Raw genomic sequence first — 22,954 nt, forward strand, 5'->3', positions numbered from 1 at the left:
ATGTAGCACAACATGAAGGTCAACTTCCTCCAATTTGATGTTAAGGTCTTGAACTATATGGCCCGCCCCTTTTGAATCTCTCTCTGCAGACACCACCTCCTCATTGAAGATCATTCCACTTGCAATTAATGGAAATTCAGTGTTCACTGAAGCATCAGCAATGTTTTGGCAAGTTAACATCGCCAATTTCATCTTGTTCGATGGTGACAGCCAAAATGTATTAAGTTGCACAGGTGTAGGTGTTGAATTTTTGATGCAGGCAGGGTCAATTGTTCCACTTGTAGGCACTTGTCTGATTCTCTCACATTCTTTGGCAAACATTTCAGGATAACTGTCAAAGACAATGCGCAGTTCCTGCAAGGTGCACACTGCCTTTGATATCAGTACAACAGTCTGAACGACCTATCCAAAGTTTTGCATGGATTACATTTTGACCATTTGCAATTGTATCACATAGTCAACAACAAAAAACTTTTTCAAGAGGACACCCTTTCGAATTGACATTCTTTAGGTGAAATGGTTTGGTTGTAGCACCTTCATCAAGTAATGCATTTATTGGAAGAATATCATGCAACAGAATGTCACTGATAAACTCACCCTTTTCTTTTGCTACATCCATCTCTCTATATGCTTACAAAAGTTGTTTTTTTGTAACCTGGCTGGCTGGATGAAACTTACTATGGCAATTAAAGCTTGGAAGTTTAGCTTTAGTGATTATGTCAAACAGCCTTTTCTCAATACAAATCTCTCCTGCTTCAGTTCTGCATATAGTTTCGATCCATATGCAAGGAAATCTAATAGACATGTCTTTATATCGTTATCCACATAGTGCTTGGTCACGAAGTTCTATAGTCGCACAGGCTCAGTCAATTCAAAAGAGTTTCCTTGCTCCTGCATGAAATGAAGAAGGGCCTCAACATGTTTATTAAAATGTTCCCCTTTCCTTCCCACAAGTTCGTGGTGAGGAACAGTTTCACAATGGTCCATTATTTTTTAATTTGTCATCTCTTTGAAAACATTGCAAATAGAAAGGACTTCATAGTAAACTAGCTGCCAGTGAACAACATATTCACTTTGACGTGTCTGACCAACAATTCCCTTGGATCTTTTTTGTGACCTCTGGATCATCTGTTCCAGTTTTATATCTGGAGCCACAGCACTGAACCTTCCCTCTCTGTCTTTGACCACAAAATGTCTGTGGATGATTTTTTTCTACAGGTACGGTTTTTCCACCTCTAGCTTCCTTGCTCATTCCAAGTACCAGGACGCATAAGCCAGGTAGTTTATTCAATTGAATTTGCGAAACACAGTAATCAGTGACTCCACTGTCTTCACATGCAGCTCCCAATCACCTTCCCGATCAGCATGTATCAAGTTTTTCACTAGCCCTATCATGTGCAAAACACTCTTCTTCATATTCTTTGACAAACTCTACGAACTTGGTTTTCTGATGTTTGAACTGAGTGTATTTAACATTGCCTGGCTTCGCATTATGTCTTTTGAATGAAGTGCACCCTGTGCCTTGTTTATTTCTGAAATAAGATATGCAAAACCTAATTTGTCATTCTTGTTCCAGAAAGCACTCCAATGCAATGTCTCTGTAGCTTCAGATATGATGAGCATACCTTGCAACAACCAAACATAATGAGTTCTGCTCAATATGGACTGGACAGTTTTGCTTCCAAAGACTTCAGCCTCAATAAGTGCATCTTCTTTGTCACATCCATCCTCAACTTCCTGAATACCGCAACACAGCTTTTGCCATGTGGAAAATGCCCATCATTGGATAAAGATCATAAAATTCCACTGGGTTCCTCATATAAATGTCAGCTACAATACGGAAAACACCTTCATCGCAGAAAATTGGCAGGATAGGCTGGTCTTTATGCTGAGCATGCACATTTTAAAACTTTTTTAGAACTGTGTAAACCTTTGCGTTGTTTGGGACTCGAGATGTTATTATTGGTAAAAACCCAACGTTCTTCAGTGTGGCAGTATTCTGGGAGATCACAGCATGAATTCCAGCCCACGGAGGAACTGACTTTTCTTCATCCTTCAGTCCGCATCGAATAAGCAATATGATAAATTCAGTTACATGAGCTCTGTGCACCACTGCATCAGAAAGAAGAACCATGTCTTCAGCCACTTTGAAACTTTCTGGTACACTGGGACATATTAATGGCTTGTAGTGTTTTTGCACATATTGGCAAGGCAGTTTGGATGTAAGAATGCAGCTTTGTTTGTTTATGCCTACAGCTGACAAAGCTGGTTTCCAGCAGATACTTTATTAGTATAGTCTTGAAAATGCACCATGGCAGTACGTTGTGTGCTGGATGTTCCAGACAAAGAAGAGCGGTCTTCAATATCAAAATTAACAAGAGCAGCAATTGTAAATCCTTTCCTGGTAAAGTGACTTAGAAGTGGTGTGCTGCCAGATTCACAAGATTTTACAGCCTGAGCTGCTAACAAGTTCCTGCTCCGCACTATGGCATTATAACTTGTTGATACACCAATCCTATTCATTGAAGTGATTAGTTCTCTACTTTTGCACTTGTCATAGAATAAAAGGGCAGTCATCAAGAGTAGCGGAGATTACTTTTTGTCGTGATGTAATAAAAAAAAACATGATTTGGAAAAGACAGTATATTTGCACAGCGTAAGCCTGTCGGTTCATGGGATTGTCTCTCACTTCTTAGCTTATATCCTCATTGCCATCATAAAGGCTGTCAGCCTCTGTTCCGAACTCAAGAATCTTAGTTTGTAAGAATTTAGCTTTGCTGATTTTAAACAATGAGGTGAAAAATGTTAAGACAACATCAAGCTTTCTTGTTGACTCATGATTTGCAGAGCTCTGGGGCATCACAAAATTTGTCTTTAAGTCCAAAATCGAAATCTTTCAGGATGTTTCTTAAAATGGTTCCTGATGATTTTACTGCATCCTGTGATCTTATTTTGGCCTCAAGAACTTCAGGAGTCAAATCGGCTGAGAACACCATAAGTGGCTTATTCTTTTTGTTAGACTGACAAAACAAATTCTGTCACTGTACATTCTCACCAGAAAAAATGTGAATTTCATTATTATGGTTTAATACAGTTTCATCAATGTTGACCATTATTTCTCTGATCGCCCGGAGTGTGAACCTGTTGCCAGCAATCAAGAGCGGCTTTAAAAGTAAATTTGCTTTTTCAAATAATGCAAGCTTATCTGAAGACTGGCGATTACGTTGCTACTGGGAACTCACTGTGTATTCATATATTTGAATGTATGCACGCATACAGTTCTGGTAGATATACAAATCCACTGCAAATGAATTCACCTCGCTGTTTAGATCAGCTACTCGCTGAAAACTTCATCTTGGAAGAAACTAGCTGCTAATAAAAGGATTATGTTACTTACCCTGTAAGCATCTGTTCGTGGTATGGATGTGTGCAAGTTGTTTTTCATCCAAGAAGCTGTTGGAGTCACGAGGTAAAGTGAACCCTTGTAGGAGGCTGGCTCTGTACACACTATATCAAAATGAGATGTAGAGTGCACAGAGTCTAGGGGTTCCCCAGAGGCTTAACAGAGGCTAAAGTATATAATACACTAATGCTCTCCTTTGTGGTAATGTGGTCGATGAATTAGGCTTATCAGAGGGTAGTGCAAAACACTTGTTGTACACACACAGACAATAGAAGAAAAACACACTCAATGACTTAAGTCCAGACCAATGTTTTTTATTTAGCAAAAATATATGTTCTTAATTTATTTCTAGAACCACAAGATTCAAGTTCCAGGTAAGTACATAAATTAATAGATATTTCACATATGTATCAATACCACTTTGATTGGAATTGGCATGTTGTACACTTTTTGAATACATGGCAATAATCTGTTTTAAAAGTTGACACACTCCCCGACTGGATACATGACTTATTGGAATGGGGTGCGGCTGAGGAACAACATATACGCCTAGCGATGAAAAGGCACTCACTGATTTGGCAGCTTGGGGAGCATTACTGGACCAGTTCTCAGGTGTGGAGGATGCAAGCTCGGCAGACGATACGGAGGATGGGTAGGGACATACACATTGAGCCTCTCAAACAGATAACGGCCAACTATGGTATGGACATCTTGCCGTTGTTCACAAGCTATATAATGTATGGTTTCATGTGGATCTTGTGTGGATTGGGAGGGTGCATGTGCTACTTTAATACAGTGGAGGTGACTGGCTCCTAGTTGGTCTTAGCTCAACAACATTTTTGGTACTGTAAGATTATTATCTCTTGTATGACCTGCACTGTAAATTCACAGTTTACTAAACTCAATAAAAACAGTAAAAAAAAAAAAAAAAAAACAGTTGACACTACAATTTTCAGAACAGTTCCTGGGGGGTAGGGGATAGTTAGTAGGTTTTGCAGGTAAGTACACACTTACAGTTCCAGTCTCCGGGGGTTAGGCAGTCCACTGGTTGGGGCCCAGACACCCACCCCCAGCAACAAGGGGCCAGCCAGGTGCAGAGGTCAAAGTTGAGGCAAGTTTAACATGGGCTCCTATAGAGAATGGGGGTACTCTGTTTCAGATCTGCTGGCAGGTAAGTTCACGCATCTTGGGAGGGCAGACCTGGGGGGTATAGAGGAGCACCGAGGGGGCCACAAGTAGGCGCCAAACTCACACCCTCAGTGGCGCAGGGGCAGCCATGTGCCAGGGTGCAAACAGAGCGTCAGGCTCCCAATGCTTTCCTATGAGAGGGCCCCCAGAAGTCACTTAGATGCTGGAATCGAGGTCCAGGCAAATCCCAGGCTGGACAAGTCGGAGGGCCGTCTGCTTAACGTTGCTGCACCGGAGGTCGGGTTTTCCAAGGCCTGGGGGCTGCGGATGCAGTGTACGTTTCGGCATCGGATATCTTGGTCCACAGCTTTTGCGCTCTGGTGGGGTTGGGGGCGGGGAGGGTCCTTTGGATTCACACTGCAGGTGTCGTCGTGGGGGGCAGGAGAGGGTAAACCAGGGTGGCCACTTGCTCAGAATTGCCTGGGGATCCTCCCAAGCCAGTTGGGCCACCTGGACACGGGCCGTAGGCATTGGGTACAGAGTGGTCAGCACTCCAACATCCTGGGAGGCTCTGGAGTCCCTGGGTGTAGTTTCCTCTTGAACAGAGCTGCTGTCCAGGGGAGTTATTGGTCCTATGTGATGCAGATCAGTCCTCTGGAGCTTGGCAGGGGTCGCTGGACCCGCGTGATGCGTCACTTTTCTTTTGCAGGTTCTTTGAAGCAGGAGACAGGCCGGTAGGGCTTGGGCCAAGTCAGTAGTCGTCTGCCCTCTTCTCTGCTGGGGCTTCAGCTTAGCAGTCATTCTCGCTTCTTGTGAGTATGCCAGGAATCTCACAACTTGGGTCCGGGGGAGCCCTTAAATCCTGGATTAAGGGGTGTTACAGGGGTCAGAGGGCAGCAGCCAATGGATACAGACCCTGAGGGTGGCTACACACTTCTTGATTCCACTCCCTTTGGGAAGGGGGATACAAACTTTACTCTATTGGTCCCTGTCCTCCAAACTAAGATGAAGGATTTTGCAGGGATGGGGTCACCTCAGCTCTGCACACCTTAGAGGTGGTCTTAGCTGCGGTGGTCACTCCTTCCTGCTTTCCCTAATTTTCCCACCAGACGTGCCGCCAAAAGTGGAGCTTTGTCTGGGTGCAGGCAACTCCACTAGCTGGGGTGCCCTGGGGCACTGTAACATGAGGCCTGAGCCTTTGAAGCTCACCGCAGGTGTTACAGTTCCTGCAGGGGGGAGGTGTGAAGCGCCTCCACCCAGTGCAGGCTTTGTTTCTAGCCACAGAAAGCACAAAGGCTCTGACCCCATGTGGCCAGAAACTCGTCTCTTAGTGGCAGGCTGTAAAATACAGGGGGCATCTCCAAGATTCCATCTGGGTGCACTGTTCAATAAATCCAACACTGGCATCAGTGTGGGTTTATTGTGCTGAGATGTTTGATACCAAACTTCGCAGTATTCAGCGAAGCCATTATGAAGCTGTAGAGTTTGTGATGACAAACTCCGAGACCATATACTCAATATGGCTACACTGCACATACAATGTCTAAGAATGGATTTAGCACTGTAGGGGCATATTGCTCATGCAGCTATGCCCTCACCTGTGGTATAGTGCACCCTACCTTAGGGCTGTAAGACCTGCTAGAGGGGTGACTTACCTATGCCACAGACCTCGGTGTGTGGGCATGGCACCCTGAGAGTGGTGCCATGTCGACTTTGCCTTTTTCTACCCACCAACACACACAAGCTGCAAGGGCAGTGTGTATGTGCTTGGTGAACGGTCCCCTAGGGTTGCATAATACATGCTGCTCCTGGCTCTTCTCTGGTCACAGGGCCCTTGGTACCATGGGTACCTTTTACAAGGGACTTACCTGGGTGACAGGGTTGTACCAATTGTGTAAACGAAAGGTACAGATTTTAGGAAAGAACACAGGTGCTGGGACATGGTTAGCAAGGTCCAAGTACACTCTCAATCAAAGTTGGCATCAATATCAGACAAAAAGTGTGCTTGGGGGGTGGGGGTGTGTAACAATGCCAACAAGGGCATTTTCCTACACCTCTCCTCTCTGTGATAGTGTGCAAAGGCATTGACTCCATTGTTAGATTGTGCTCTGGCAGTCGGGGGAGAATGGAGTGTGTGTAGAGGGTCTAGAAAAGATATCTATGCAAATAAGGTATAATAAAGTACTGCAACGGCCAAGGGTGTCCAGAGAGGAGGGTGGGCGCATGTGAATCTACAGAAATACATGCCATGAACAGATGCTTACAGGGTAAGTAACAATCAGTTTTGTGGCATGTGTGGCTGTAGATACACATGCTCTGCATAGACTGTAAAGCAGTGCCGTCCGGAAAGTGGTGGCTAACCTGTGGGTATTCCAGTTGTTTGAAAAAGAGTACGAAGTACTGCCTGTCCAACATTTGCCTGTTGTCGTGCTAGTACATCCACACAATATTGTTTAGGGAAAGTGTGTGGATTTGACCAAGTGGCTGCTTTATAAATTTCACCAATTCGTATATTACCCTAGAATGCCTTAGATGCACCTACTTTACGAGTTGTGTGTGCTCTAGGACGTGTAGGTAAAGTTATCTTGGCTTTAGCATAACAGGTCTGGTACACTTAATGGTCCATCTTGAGACATCTGATTTAGATATAGCCTTCGCCGTGTGTGGAGGCGAGAAAGCAATAAAGTTGTTTGGCTGTGCAAAACTCCTTAGTTCTATCAACATAATACATTAATGCCTTATTAACATTCAATTGTGTAGAGCTCTTTCTGCAAATGATTCAGGTTGTGGAAAGAAAAAAGGTAATTCAACCAATCAATTTAGGTGAAAATTACAGACAACCTTTGGGAGAAATTTAGGATTGGTACGAAGGACTACCCTATCTTCATGAATTTGGAAGAAGGGATCCTCTAACATTAATGCCTGAAGCTCACTTACACATCTTGGTGAAGTGACTGCTACTAGAAATGCTACCTGCCATGTAAGGAACTGAATTGGACAGTTATGTAACATTTGTCCCATTAGTCTAGTAAGCACAATATTAAGGTTCCATATTGGTGCCAGAGGCACTGTAGGCGGAATTATTCTTTTAAGGCCTTCAATAAATGCCTTATCCCAGGGATCCTGAACAGTGATAAGTGTAGCCTAATTTGTAGATATGCGGCTATTGATGCAAGGTGTAGTCTTATTGATGTGTACGCTAACCCACAAGTGTAAGAAAATAGCAAACAATATTTTGAATAGTTGCACTGAAAGGGTCAATATGTTTATTCTGGCAATAGAAAACAAATCTCTTTTATTTGGCAGCATAGCATTCTCTTGTTGTAGGCTTACATGCTTCTTTAAATATTCAAACTCCCTGACTTCAGGAACTAAATCGCAAGATTGAGATCTTTGGACTTGGGTGCCTGGTTTCTCCATGGATCTTAGTGAGAAGGTCAAGATGTAGGGGAAGCTTATCATGAAGAACTACTAACAGTTCGAGTAAGGTTGTGACTCACGGCTGACTGCCTAAGTGGGAGCTACTAGAATGAGAGTGAGAGAGGTCGGCTTGAGCTTCCTCACCACAAAGGGAATAAGAGGGAGAGGTGGAAAAGCATAGGCAAATATACCTGACCAGGTCATCCATAGAGCATTGCCCTTGGATTGTGGGTGTGGGAGCCTGGAGCCAAAGTTTGGGCATTTTGCGTTGTTTACAGTTGCAAAATCCCCACAGTTGGAAGTATGGTTGGAGGACTTGAGGGTGGAGTTCCCATTCATGGACTTGTTGCCGCATCATGTTGAGCAGGTCAGCAAAGTCGTTATCCATACCTGGGTGGTGTTCTAACTACTAGGGGTCCATGTGTAATGGGACCTAGTGATATGCAGCCTCCCTAGCTACCAACTCATTAAAGGATGTTGTGTCATCTGTTGGAGAAGGCTTAGCCAGATATACATCAGAGTCAGTGTTGCCTGGTGGGTCAACATCATAGGCATCCCAAGTATTTACTAGTTGTTGATCATCCTCATCACACCCTTGTTTCCCCATGTAAGTTTGTGGAGAACCATGTGGAGTTGTCTCTACAGTATCCCCTTTAGTTGAAGAGTGTGGTGTGCGGAGGTCGGTGGAGGAGAGGGTCGTGTAACAGGGGAAATAGGACTGGTGGCAATGTCCTTTCTTTTCTTTTTGTGCAGTGGTGGTACAGTAATCTCCTCTACTGAAGATCTGAAATTTAGTTTTGTGGATGTCTGCTTCATAGATTTAGCAATGATCCGACTCATATTCAGTTGAATATGAAGAGTCTTTTGCTTTTGATCGAGTTTCTCCACCATAGTCTGCAGTATAGGCTCTGGTTCAGAAACAATTTGTTTTGATGCTGGAGTTGAATGCCCAGATGTTGGAGTCAGTCACAAAATCATTTGGGCCTGGTGGGTGGTGGGGGGTTTTCAGGTTAGCTTTCGGTGCCAAGCCCGAAGGTGGGGCACCCTTAGCAATTGTTCAGTATCTGCCATGGCCTATCGGTAGTGGCGGCTCAGAAGCTGTATGTTCGGTGGATGTCGAATGTCTTTTGATGGACATGGTAGGGGCCTTTGTACCCAGTGGAACATCCTGCGTGTCCACTCCCATCTCTGCTTTGGAGTCCGACTCGGTCTCTGAGTTGGAAAAGGCCTCTTCCTCAGCTGCCGAAGCCTCGTGCAGCTCTTCCTGTGGCCTGGATGTCTTTGAGACTGAAGATGTCTGTCGTATCCTTTAATTCCTTGCGTTGCATTTCTTTTCTGCGCTCGAAGATCCGTCAGCGTTTTTTTTTTTATTGAAACGATCGACAGGGGTCACAACTCTCCTCATCGTGATCCGGAGAAAGGCAGAGGTTACAAACCGAATTGAGGTTTGCATGCAGGTACTTAGCGTGGCAACGGGGACAAAATTGAAATGGTGTTCATTCCATCAGCAGCGCACTGTTTGTCTGTATCAATAGATGTGAAATAAGATGACGAAGCCCGAATGGGCAAGGTCTGAAAACTGTGATTGAAATTTGTCAAACCGTCGAAATAGAGTTTTCTTCTGTTCTCAAAGTACATTGGTAGAACACGAACGAAAACAATATCAACGAATATGGAAACGAACAATATTCTGAGGGGAGCCCAAACGATTTCGAATCGGAGCACTGAAGAACACGTAGGAACCAGATGGTGGAAAGAAAACAATCTAACAATGAAGTCGATGCCCATGCGCACTATCACAGAGAGGAGGGGTCACTTTACCTCGTGACTCCAACAGCTTTTTTCAAAGAAAAACAACTTGCACTCATCTGGACGGAACACTAGATGGTAGAAGTATGCAGAGCATGTATATCTACAGCCACACATGCCACTGAACACGTTTTCCCTTTGAGACTCACATACTCTGTACTTTGTTCTTTCGTCACTCTCTTTCGTCCTTGTCTTGGCTAAACCACAGATAACACACATTGAAGAGCCTCTGCTTTCTGATCAGTTGTTGGAGGTGGACGAGTGGTAGCCACCGATCTTCTATGTAGATGGGCACTGGGTTTGGTTGTCATCGCTTATGCAAAAGAATCAGATTCTTGTTGCAGTTCTTTGGTTTCTGCTATTTTTTGAAAAAAAATTTCCAGGCTTTTTTTCATTGTATAAGACTTGTAGCACTTGTTTTTACAATGATAAGATATCTGATCCTCTTCACGTCTCAGTTTTAATATTTTTGAACTTCGTCTTGTCGTATTTCTGCAGGGTCTCCAACTCTCTTCTGTCCAGTTGATGTTAGCTTTTCTTTCAGATTCGTTCTTAACATGACAAGTTTTGATTTGGTGAATAAGTCCTCAGATTTTGCAAGTAACAACACTCTGTCAGGAGGTAAAGGTCCTCTGCTACCACATGCTTCGCTCATGTTTATGAATCTGAATCAATGGAAAACCTGAAAGAAAAACAATATTAAAATAAGTTACAAATATGATGGATAAAAGACTTTCTAGAGCCATCGTTTTGGACATAGCAAAAGGGTTGTTCTGAGGAGTTATTTTCTGTCGTTAGAAGACTTGACCCACGAAAACTCTGTTTTTACACCAAATTGAAGTATATAGGTCTCATGGTTGCTTAAATTTGACTTGATCACTGCAACACACCCGCCATTGTTAAAAATGTCATCCAAAAAAAAAAGATAAAAAAATCGGCCCGGATTAGAAGTGTCTACGGAAGGTAAATTACTTCAATAATGACACAGAAACACAAATCAAAAAATGAAAATCTCTGGACAACAAACTTTTTTTTTTATAGAAGTTTATCAAGGGGCCAGGACTACTACGAGAACATGCATGCAGTTATACTACTGATGGCAGGGAAAAAGCATCCGTTTCCATCCTCCAGACACGGCATGAGTCCATCAGTCACTATGTAAGTGTTACGAACCACAGTGGTATGTGGGGCTTTCATGGCGGCCAGAAGCACGCAATCTTCAAATATCAGCACTCTTTAATGAGCACTATGAGTTACAACAAGGGCAGTTTTATACCACGGAACACTGTTCCATGCTTGGTTGAACTTGACCCACTTTACTGTGAATGGCACACGCATCTCGTTCAGCAACTGGAGTCAATTTATGGCTTGCAATGTTTTCCGTTCACTTTGCAAATGCGGCTACTATTGTGTTTTTTTTTTTTTTAAGTTAAAAGCATCACACGTTTCACTTTATTGACACAGACTCGTGCACAGACAACATGAATGGCACGCAAACATGTGAAAAACTTGTGGTATACGCATATACCTTTGCATGGTTTTACACCAGGGGTGATCTGGTAGTGTTCTGTAAGGGAATTAGCTTAGTTCTCATTGGCAAATACCTTTTCATTTACCCTGATGAAGGGTTGTTAACCTGAAATGCATTGGAAAACAAGGGAGTGACGATGTTGGATATGTACTTGAATGCAGTTGGTTCATTTGTATTTGCACAACAATAATTTTGGAATATAGGACTTTTGTATATGAGGCAACCACTTGTAACTAAACTGAATAAACTTTTGAATATGCCATACTAGAAATCATTTCAAGAACATTTCTTTACATCTGATAAAGACTAAGTGAGTCTAAATTTAAGTGCTCCTGGATGCAAACAAGTGGATTTCTCCTGTCAGCACTGAATTTCACACAATGGGTGTGCCATGTCGTGTTTTCGCCTGACTTGCACCAGGACACCCAGTCTACAATGGAAGCTGTATGTAACTTGTTTAGGGGTCCCTGAGGCTGCAGCACTTAGGGAGCCTCTCTCGTGCCCATGCCCTAGGTATCAGGGGTACCATTTGCTATGGACCTACAGAGGTACAGGGCTATGTGTCAACTGTACACATTTTACCTTGTTTTAGGGAAAGAGCAATGACACTGGGGACCTGTTTGGCACTGGTCCCCAGTGCATCTCAGTCAAAAAACCTCAGTACCAGTGAGCAAAATGTGGGGGTGACCATGTCCAAAAGGGGCACTTTCCTGCAGCCATGAATGTATCTAACCAGTAAGCAGGTAACCCTGGTAGACTTAGGAGTAAAGCTTCCAGAAGATAATTTTTTTTAGCTGACTGCTCCATTTCCTTGTACTCGCTGCAGGCAAAGTGGAAAATGAACCTGGGGTCAGCTTCTAAGAGCATGATGCTTTGTTGGACAACAAACATTTCTGGTGCATGATGTGATAAGAAGAGAGGATCACCAGGAGGTGGTTTATAGCGCGTGGCTATTGATCTTGAAATAGCTGTTGCTATTGTTTTCGTCAAATATCCAAAATCGGTTCTGTCAAAGCCTCACTGAAAGGGTATAAAGACTCAGAAGACTGTAAAGAAGGGTAGAACACCTCAGTAAAAATACTAGATTTTATCTCTATAGCAGGGAGTGGAATAAACAACATTTACACAGCTTAACTGATGATCAAATTATTTGTTGTGACTTCCAGAGATTAAATCCAAACCACTACAATTTTTTAATCTATCTAAGTCTGAATCCACTGAAGGGTGTTCATAAGCATTTCCTTCTTTATCTTGGGTACCGTTTTCCCCAAAAAGCTTCTCTTCTTCAACCAGTCTTTCAGCTTCTCTCCTGGACCTGTGTTTCAGTACCAAAGAGAAAGGATTAGGAGGAAGCAGCACAGAAAAAGATTGAGGTGCCAATGTCATCAGCGCTGGCGTAAGTGACATTGGTAACAGCGGTGCAGATGTCAATAATGGCACTGAAGTTGAAGTATGAGATGTCGATGCACATGTAACCGTCGATTGCAGTGCCAGTGTAACATCTTAGGAAAAAATCTTTAACAGACATGGTGTCATCTTCCGGGCAACCTCCATCAGCGCCTGAACCGAGTTGGCCACTGTATCAGGGCATGAATGGCATAAAGGGTGCCTGCTGGTAAGGTGCTGAGAAGCAGCCCAGGGTGTAAGCTATTGGACCCCTGGGGCCCACAGGTGCACCATCGTCCTATTAAAAATACTTAACACAGCAATCAGGTACTGACTGGGCTGAGTACCCAGAGCTGGAAAGACTAGGTACACCTGTCCCTGCTGGAGTCAAGAAACTGGATCTGAAGACGTTGTCATGTCTGGCACCACAGGTCCTGGAGTCAAAAGAGGTGCCAGCATCAAAGGAGACATTGGCTGTGGTGCCTGAGATGAAGCCGGCATGATTTCCTGCCACTTTTCCTCTGAGTCACTTTGCAGAGACAGTGACTTTGGTGACATATGTTTTGATGATTGATGGCAATACTCGGATGTCGCTTCTGCTTATGCTTCTTTTTGGCTGACTTCAAAGAATAAGGATGTGGTGATCTGGATCTTAGCAAAGATTTACAATGACCTCTCTTCTCTTCTCTTCTCTTCTCTGGCAATAAACATTTTGGCTTCGCGCTCATTCCAGGCCTTCAGATTTGCTTGACAGCTGGAGCAGGCGACATCATGGTCTGATCCTAAGCACTAAAGACAAATGTCATCATGCGGGACAGTAATAGACCGTCATAGTCTTTGGAAGCCTTGAAACCAGACTTTCTTGGTGGCAACATTAGGAGAAAAACTGCACCTAGTGGATTTCTAACGAAGAAAACATTGAAAACCAACAATCTCTTATGGAGAGTATGAAAAAATGCTACACGTCTAATGCACGGAAAAAATGGAACAGACACAGGTACACTGATGGTTTTGTTTTATAGCTCCAGTGATGTCATAGAGTGCGAAATGCAGAAGTGTAAGGGAGCGGGGGGGCCCCTATCGGCGTGAGAGAGCTTTCAAAATATTCCAAGTCAAGCTGGTGCACTAGATACTTAAAAAGTAAGGAATCAAAAGGTGAGAAATCAGCAGGCAGAGGTATCCATCAGATATTTCTGTAAATCTTCTCAACAGTTTAAAAGAATAAACATGGGTGCTTTGCGAACCTCTACCTTTGAGATGTCTTTGCTAAGGAAAACTATCTATCTGATGCTTGTGGTCTGGAAAGTACATGCCTGTTGCTGCCAGCATACCGACATACACCTGCAAAGTGCAATTATAATGCTCCAGTAAACAAGAACCATATGATTCTCTTTAGGGCAAGATGATCAACATCAAGAATTGTATTGATAGAATATCTAGCTCTGTAAACACTCTGTCAGAAAATGGAGATGATGCCCTTCTAAGGAGTTTAAATGTTCGATTGTGAGATGCACCTTCAGTAAACAATCATTCCATGGAGTGCGATAGGCACTTCTTGCAGAATTCCTACCTCGCATACTACGTTTAAAGGGTTTTCCCTAAGAGCTACTGTACATAGCAAGTGTCAAATTATGGAGGAGCAACAGCTATATTATCGTTCAAAGTTATTATTTTGGTCTCCAGGAAAGGCACCTCGATGTCCAAAGAAAATACTGTTTCTATCAGTGCCACAGTAAAACACAGCAGAATCATGAATTTCATGGCAATTGGAAGGACACTTCTGAAAACATATCAAAATCTCTAGCACTCTGAATTGCGCCCTCTAAAATCGCCCTGCATCGGTGTTCAATTGTGGCAGTGTCGATGGCTGCTTGCATCAAAGTCATTTCCTTCACGTTTGTTAGGAAATGAGAGCCGTGTGAGCAATTAATACCCTCAAACCTTTGCAAGGGTTCACTAGGAGGCACTTTTTTCTGAAGGTTTCTTTACAGCGAAAATACATCTTGTAGCTTTGACACTTAGTAAAAATGCTAGTAAATGTTGCAACTTGGATTACATTTGTAGGTGGCTTGGCAAGGACAAAAAGTCTACACAGCACTAGAGCCTAATTAGGTGCACAGAAGAGTTGTGATGTCAGCCAGCTTTTACGCAGCTGTGCTATGCAATGGTGCTAACATTGCAACAAGGTGGAGTCCGGTAACAATCTGGGCCAAGGCACAGTTGGGATGTCTGTCAACTTTGCACCACCAGTTCCATTCAATGAAAGAGTAGCAGAGAATAAATGTTTGGGAAGGGGCTTGTCTTTAAGTATCTCTATAATAGGTCAATAGAAAGGCTCTACTTCTTCTGGATTGCAATTATATTGATGTGTTTACAATACCAGAATGTATTCTTCTGAAGAAGAGGAAGAGTGTCTCGCAAGCCAAAGGGATTGCTCCTTTTCTGGAGTCATTGAGCCGCTGAAGAAGACTATGCCTACAGCAACACGAACACTTCCTTTATCAATCAATCATACTTTTTTCTAGTGTTTCTTGGCAGAGAACTCTGAGTGGGGCCAATGCTTTCTTCCAGCATTGCCGGAAGGTGTATGGCAGCTGGGTGACTGCCCTTGTAGAGTGAAATTGGCCCCACTACTATGAACAAAAATGATTAAGTAAGTCAACAAAAAACATTTGCCTCCTCAAAAATTACCTTTGTGTGCATTTGGTGAAAAAGTGGTCTATGCTGCATCATGGTCAGACCCAGGGCAACTAATTATTCGTTGATGATATTCAACACCAACATCAGGCTATTAAGTAATGGGTCTGGAACCATGAGATTTTATGGAGAGTTTTCTCTCCCCCAAAAATTGCTATATAGGAATTGCTATAACTGCTAGGGTGATCTTTATGCAAGCATCTCAGCTTGTGGAAAAAACAGTATGCAACAGCAGAAGCATGGGTGAACCTTTTGGAGTTGTGCATAGCCATTCGGATGATGGTGCCTACATGGCCTCCATGAATCAAGTCAGTTCTAGTCCTCGAATGGGTACGGTGAAAATTTTGAACAATTACACCGGCATCTGAAAATACAGTGTAAAATAAAGAATGCGCAGGAAGAACAATCCACATCACCTGTAGATTTTTGACAGGAGGGTGGCATCTAAAGTTAAAATATACCTCCAGATGGGGAAGTACTGTTTGCATCATTACTGGGCCCTCCTGTATCCTTCTGCTCTGGTGCACAAGTAGGAGTGGGGTCGCCGGTGTCTCCTAAATTCTCATTCAAAGTCCTTAAGATAGTTGTCAGGTCCTCTTGACTGAGGATAAGCTGAGAAAATTAAACAAAGATCAAAGGTCAATTACAGATTGTGTTTGTTACATTTATATAAACAGAAAAAACAATAAGATATAACAGTGATCGTTTTGAAGTAGATAACATATTATTAAATACATTAAGTTACATAGTATATCATCCATCCCACCAGAGAGAGAGAAGTACTCCTCTTTTGCAAAGTAGACAAGCTGATGCAAAAAAAAGGGAAAATTATATATATGCAAATCCCCATGCATTTTCCATTAACTTTTTTAGACAGCACTACCACAAATACTGTTGAATGGATCTTACACCAAATTTGGCAGGAACTTAGATCTTGGTCCAGACAGCATGGTTTTTGTGATTCGGTGCAAATCCCTTTTAGTAGTTTTTGGGAAACCAAGGTTTAAAAATAACTGCTGGGTCTAAGAGCCACTCGCAAGATTCTCGCGGGAGCACCAATTTAAAAATACAGCGTCTGAGAATCAGACTCCTACAGAAATTGATTGCCTGCCAGCTACATGAGAACAATGTGGCTGGCAGCCAATACAGGAATCAGGGACATAGCCCTCTGTCCTGAATTTAAAAAAGAAAGAAAGAAATGAAATAAGGGGGCTGGATAGGGATACCCTGTCCCACAAAGCCCTGTGGCAGGGGCATCCAACTGAAACACCCACCGCAGGCCAAAACTGAAGAAGACAAAAAAATAAATAAACAAGATTGCCAAATTTTGTCGCGATCCTGTGGGTCTTGCATGGGATCTCTTGAAAAAAAAAAAAAAAAGACAAAATGGCAGGCCGGAGTGCAATCTTTAATTAATGAAGGGGGGAGCACAGGGCCCACCTACCACAGTCATTTACAGCCCCGGGTATATATAGTTTGGGGCACAATTTAATTAGAATGGGGAGAGTGCACTTGGCCCTCTTCCCTAAGCCATATGCAGCCACACGAAACCCATTACCTAGGGCTAAAAGTAATTTGTATGGGGAGAGGGGCCCCTTTCCAAGCCTTTCAAAGGCCCTGGGAACACAATACCCCAGGGTCATGACTTACGTTTCAGATTTCTTACCTGAGAATAGATACCCAAGAAATACTATCCCCGAAAGTGGGTCTGCGAACTAAAATCATACTAGAAAGGACTGCAGGACTGAACGGGCAATCTGCCTCTCCCCTACAGACCTGACTGTCCAGGCAATAGGGTTTGGTAAACATGTGCAGAGATGCCCACATTGCCGCTTGAGAGATGTCAGGCATTGGAACTTTGCATGCTAATGCAGTGGTCGCCTCTGGTAGAATGAGCACGCAAACCCTCCTGGGGTTGCTTCTAAGCCAGTGTGTAGCACATTTTAATGCAGAGTACGATCCATCTGGACATGGTTCTCTTCGGCACTGCACGACCTTTCTTTGCACCCACATAATCAACAAAGAGTTGATCATCCACCCAGGACTGTTTGGTAGAAGCAAGGTAGAATGCTCTTTCTCTGTCCAGGTACTGGAGTCTCTCCTCTTCCTTAGAAGGGTGTGGGAGTATGTAAAAAAGTAGGCAAGGAGACAGATTGGACTACGTGGATGAGCGTAACGACGTTCTGCAGAAAAGAGACCAAGGTGCAAATAACCACTTTGTCAGGTTAGATGGAAAGTTAGGGTGGCTTAGATGACAATGTCTGCAGCTCACTCACGCTGTGGCCAGATGTAATGGGCACAAAGAAGGCTGTTTTCAAAGTGAGAAGCATGAGAGGACAACTGTGGAGACCTTTGAAAGAAGCGCACATCAGGAATGACAGAACCAAATTCAAATCCCACTGGAGCATAATGAATGGGGAAGTAAGAAATATATGAATAAGGTTTTTAAGGAACCTATTTACAATGGGAGACAAACAAGGAGGGTTGATCAGGCAACCATAAAAAAGCAGAAATAGTAGACAGACCACCTTTGACAGTGCCCAAAGCAGAGCTCCACTTGGCCAAAGAAAGGAAAAACAGGGCCTCGGATAGAGGGGCAGAAAGGAGGTCAACAGACTTGTCTGTGCACTATGCCACAAACTTCTTCCAATGACAGGCATATACCATTTTGGTGGAGGGATGCCTGGCTGCCTAGATTACATTACAGACTTCGGGTGGAAGCTCAAAAACTGTCAACTGTGCCCACTCATTCTCCATGTAAGAAGGGGAAGACTGGACAGGTTCAATTGGAACCCCCCCCGCTTCTGCAACAGACGATTCTTCGATGAAGCAGCCTGATCAGAGGTGTGATGGCCATGCTCAATAGCTCGGGATACCAGACTCTTCATGCCCAGTCAGAAGCCATTGGGATTACTTGGGCCCAGTTGTTCTTGATCTTCTTGAGAACTTTGAGCAGAAGTGGTAGAGGTGGAAAGGCATACCAGTGGCCTGAGTTCCACTCATGACGAAAATCGTCGTTCAGTGACTGCCGCCTTGGAAACTCCAACGCACAGTACTGCTGACATTGTGAGTTCTCTGAGGAGGCGAACAGATCTAATCAAGGCTTAACGTGTTGGCTCTCATTATACCAATGAGACTGCTGGATTTGGGTAGCAGCACCACTAGGTAATGGGGGACTTAGTCCAATTCCACACTTTGTGACAACTGTCGACCTAACTCTTTTGGTCAGCTAGCAGTACTTCACCAGTACCTGAAAGTGGATGTGATTTGTGGCAGCCGTGCACATGACATTCTACTTCTCAGGGGAAATCATAGTGTAAAACATCTCATCCTTTTCTCCCAGTTACATTCGTCTCACACATGAGAAGACAAACAGAAGCAAAGATTGGTTCAATATACTTTATTGAATCAATTGGGTTCTAGATAAAATGGCATGTACTGCAAGGATTGTTATTATGTTGTATAATCCTAATGTAGTGACAAAAAAAGTGAAACATAAGAAAAGTCCCACCACAGTGTCAGAATGCTTGGTGTTGGAATTCATACCTACACCATTAAAGTACTACATTAGAACACAGCAGTGTTAGCCCTAATCAGCCCTTCAGAATCCCTAGGAAGACACCGTCCCACATACCTGGATTTGGTAGTAGCGAAGAAGGCTGTTAGTCTACTGAAAGTCTTCACTCATGTAAGCTGAGAAAGAAGTCAAGACTCGGAAACAGCTGCATTGAAGCAATAGCATGCAGTGGTAAACTTCTGGCTGGAACTCTCCCTCAAACGTATAGGGGGACAGAGATGTTTTGTATTAGAACAACTAATGTTCTAGGAAAACTGTGTCAATGTAAAACATGCATGTTTCCGTGATATAGAGAATGTGGTGTTCCACTTTGTGCCGGCAAAATATGGGAGACAACCTTGAGCAGAGCACAGAACAAGAATGTGCTAAATGTTTACAAAATAAAGAAAAATTAACATTAATGGTACGTCCTGGTACTGAAAAGTGCCCCACAGAACTGCAGCACAACTTGTGCCTCTCTAAGGGACCCAGCACCAACCATATGCAGACTGACACTGCAGGCTGTGTGACAAGGTGCTTCCAAAATTGAAAACACAACATGGCACACAGCCTGTGTGCCATCTCCTCTAAATGTGGCATGCAATATATGTAAGTCACTTCTCTAGCAGGCCTTACAGCCCTAGGGCAGGGTGCATTATATTACATGTGAGAGCATAGCTGCTTGAGCAGATATGCCCCTGCTATGTCGCTGTCGATTCTCAAACATAGTAAGTATACAGGGAAGCCATTTTAAAAACATGTGCTGGACACTAGTCAATACGAGTTCCCTAGCTACATGATGGCTCCCTGAATCCTGGGATGCTTGGTATCAAACATCTCAGAAAAATAAACCCTCACTGAACCCAGTGATGGCTTTGTTAGGAAATGCACCCAGAGGGCACCTAAGAGGTGCCGGTGAAACCCTACAAGCTATTAGTGTGTTGACTGACTAGTCCTGACCATTTAAGCCACCACAGATGCATTTCTGGACCCCTTGGCAAAAGCCAGTGCTCTCAAGGCCTAGTGACAAAAGCCTGCACTGGGCAGAGGGGTTACCTCCTCTCCCAGGCAGGATGGACATTCCAGGGCGGGAAGCTTCAAAGGCCTTGTCACCTTTGTAATGTGACCTAGGTCTCTCCAGATGGTGATGACCAACCCCGTGTCCTGACCGCACTACTGGCGGTAGCACAGGTGGGAAAATTAGTTACATTAGGAGGAATGCCCACTAAGATGGACGAGCTGAAGTGGACACTACTTTTGAAATTCCTCCATCTTGTTTGGAAGGAATTAGGTCACTAGGGTTAGGGTTATGCCCACTTCCCAGCAGAAGTGGCCATAAGACGGGTATAGACACCCTGAAGGTGGTGAGTCCATTGGCTACCACCCAGCGCTTCCCATAACACCACTAAATTCAGTATTTAGGTGACATCCTCAACCCTAGAGTTCAGATTCCTGACGATCTAAAGAGAAGAATACTACAGAGTTGCACCCGCAGTGAAGACTGTAGACAGCAACTGATTTGGCCACAGCAATACCTGTCTGTCTGCATCCTTCGATGATCCTGCGCCAAAAGATCACTTGTCCCGCAGCCCAGTGACCTCCAAAGCTTTGGAAGGACTGCTTGCCTTCGACAAAGATCAAGATCTCCTGAGAACAGCGAACCTGTTCAAGAAGAAACCAACTTTAAAAGAAAAAGAACTCTGCCATGAGGAACTGAGAAATGGCCTTCGGACCCACCTCTGCACCAGATGCCCGTGGCCGAAGTCCAAGTGGCTCACAGCTTCTGTGAAAGCTCCCCAGCGATTCTGAGTCTGACTCCACCGTGGGATGTAGTCTGCCAGACTCTGCATCAGAGCCTGCAGCCTCAAACCAAGGACTCCCCCTGATTGCGACCTGCCCGGTAAGCTGTTATCGATGCCAAAGGCCACGCCTGCACTTGGAGCCCCTGGGCTTAGGGGAGCTGGACCATCTGTGTCCCTACGCAACCTCGAATCAGAATATACCTGGGCAGATGTGGGTTTTCCCCGTTCAGCCTCCTGGCCCGAGCCTGCAGCCTTTCCAAAACTGATCTGCCCCTCTGACCAGCACTGTACGCCTGACGCTGTGTTGGCACCCTGCACCTGGCCGCTCCTGTGCTGCTGAGGGTGTAAGTTTGGTGCTGCCTTGTGCCCCCCGTACTTACCTCAACCCCAGGAGATTGACCTGACACCTGTGAGCAGTGCATCTTCGGTTACCCCCAGTCTTCACTGGTTAACGATGCTCTGTTTGCACTCTACACCCAGCCAGCCCTGTGCAGCTATAGGTGGACTAGGGACAGATTTGAACCTTGTCTGATGTTGACCTAAAATCCCAAAGAATTAATCTGTAAGTCGTGTACTTACCTGCAAAAATGCATTCTTGTTTTCCCTCTCATAGGTTAACACTGCTGAACTGAAAAACTGCACTGTGTTGATTTTTGAAACTGCTAAATATTTATGCTTGTAAATCTAATGACCCGATTACGAAGTTCTTAGGTTTTAAACATATATAAAATGAAATGTTAGTCTTCTAAATTGGTCTCAGATTTATTCTTTGAGTGTGTGTCCCATTTATTGCCTCTGTGAGTACAACAAATGTTTAGCACTATCCTCAGATATGCCTAACTGATCACCCACACTACCACAAATTAGAGCATAAGTCCTATGTATGTTTGCCTTTGTGTAGAGAAATGCCTCCCTTGGCATGATTACACCTTAACGTTTTGCCTTTTGCTGCTGCCAGTTATGATTGAAAGTGTGCTGGGACCCTGCTAACAAGGCCCCAGCACGAGTGCTCTTTCCCTAAACTGTACCTTTGTTCCCACAATTGGCACACCCTGGCACACAGATAAGTCCCTTGTAAATGGTACCCCTGGTACCAAGGGCCCTTTGGCCAGGAAAAGTTTCTAGGGGCTGCAGCCTGTATTATGCCACCCTGAGAACCCCTCACTCAGCACATGCACACTGCCTCACAGCTTGTGTGTGCTGGTGGGGAGAAATTGACTAAGTCGACATGGCACTCCTCTCAGGGTGCCATGCCCACATCACACTGCCTGCTACATAGGTAAGTCACCCTTCTAGCAGGCCTTAAAGCCCTAAGGCAGGGTGCACTATACCACAGGTGAGGGCATAGTTGCATGAGCGCTATGCCCCTACAGCAGTGGTTCCCAACCTTTTGATGTCTGTGGACCCCCACTTTATCATTACTGGAGCCCAGGGACCCCGACTGACTCTTTATTGGAATCTGGGGACCCCCCACTGAGCCATTACTGAAAGCTGGGGACCTAATCAATTAATATTATTTAATTTTGTAAGCAGCCGCGGACCCCCAGGGGTCCCCGGACCACAGGTTGGGAACCACTGCCCTACAGTGTCTAAGCCAAACCTTCAACATTGTAAGTGCAGGGTAGCCATAAAGAGTATATGGTCTAGGAGTTTGTCAAACATGAACTCCACAGTCCCATAATGGCTACACTGAAATCTGGGAAGTTTGGTATCAAACTTCTCAGCACTATAAAAACACTGATGCCAGTGTGGGATTTATTGTAAAATACACCCAGAGGGCATCTTAGAGATGCCCCCTGAATACCAGTCCGACTCCTTGTGCTAGGCTGACCTGGTTCTGCCAGCCTGCCACAACCAGATGAGTTTATGGCCACATGGGGTGAGTGCCTTTGCAACTCTGTGGCCAGGAACAAAGCCTGCAGCAGGTGGAGGTGCTTCTCACCTCCCACTGCAAGAACTAACACCTGGCGGTAGGCCTCAAAGGCTCATGCCTGTTGTTACAGCACTGCAGGACATCCCAGCTAGTGGAGATGCCCGCCCTTCCGGACACAGCCCTCACTTTTGGTGGCAAGTCTAAAGGAGATAATGAGAAAAACAAGGAGGAGCCACCTACCAGTCAAGATAGCCCCTAAGGTGTCACAAAGAGGGTGTGTAGCCACACTCAAGGACAGTAGCCATTTGCTATTACCTCCCTGACTTAAACACCCCCCTAAATTCAGTAT

The 22,954-nt window shown here is 44.3% G+C and overlaps 1 protein-coding gene across 2 annotated transcripts in view; it reads right to left on the minus strand.

The window, feature by feature from the left end:
* Nucleotides 1-22,954, minus strand: part of VPS13A (vacuolar protein sorting 13 homolog A) — a 1,844,906-nt gene that overhangs the window by 1,123,968 nt on the left and 697,984 nt on the right. For both annotated transcript variants that reach the window (XM_069230089.1, XM_069230094.1), the window contains exon 35: nucleotides 15,836-15,986. In XM_069230089.1, coding sequence (XP_069086190.1) covers nucleotides 15,836-15,986 — 151 coding nt within the window. The remainder of the gene's footprint in view (nucleotides 1-15,835; nucleotides 15,987-22,954) is intronic.

The sequence above is a fragment of the Pleurodeles waltl genome, chromosome 1_1 (assembly GCF_031143425.1).
Source record: "Pleurodeles waltl isolate 20211129_DDA chromosome 1_1, aPleWal1.hap1.20221129, whole genome shotgun sequence".
NCBI lineage: Eukaryota > Metazoa > Chordata > Amphibia > Caudata > Salamandridae > Pleurodeles > Pleurodeles waltl.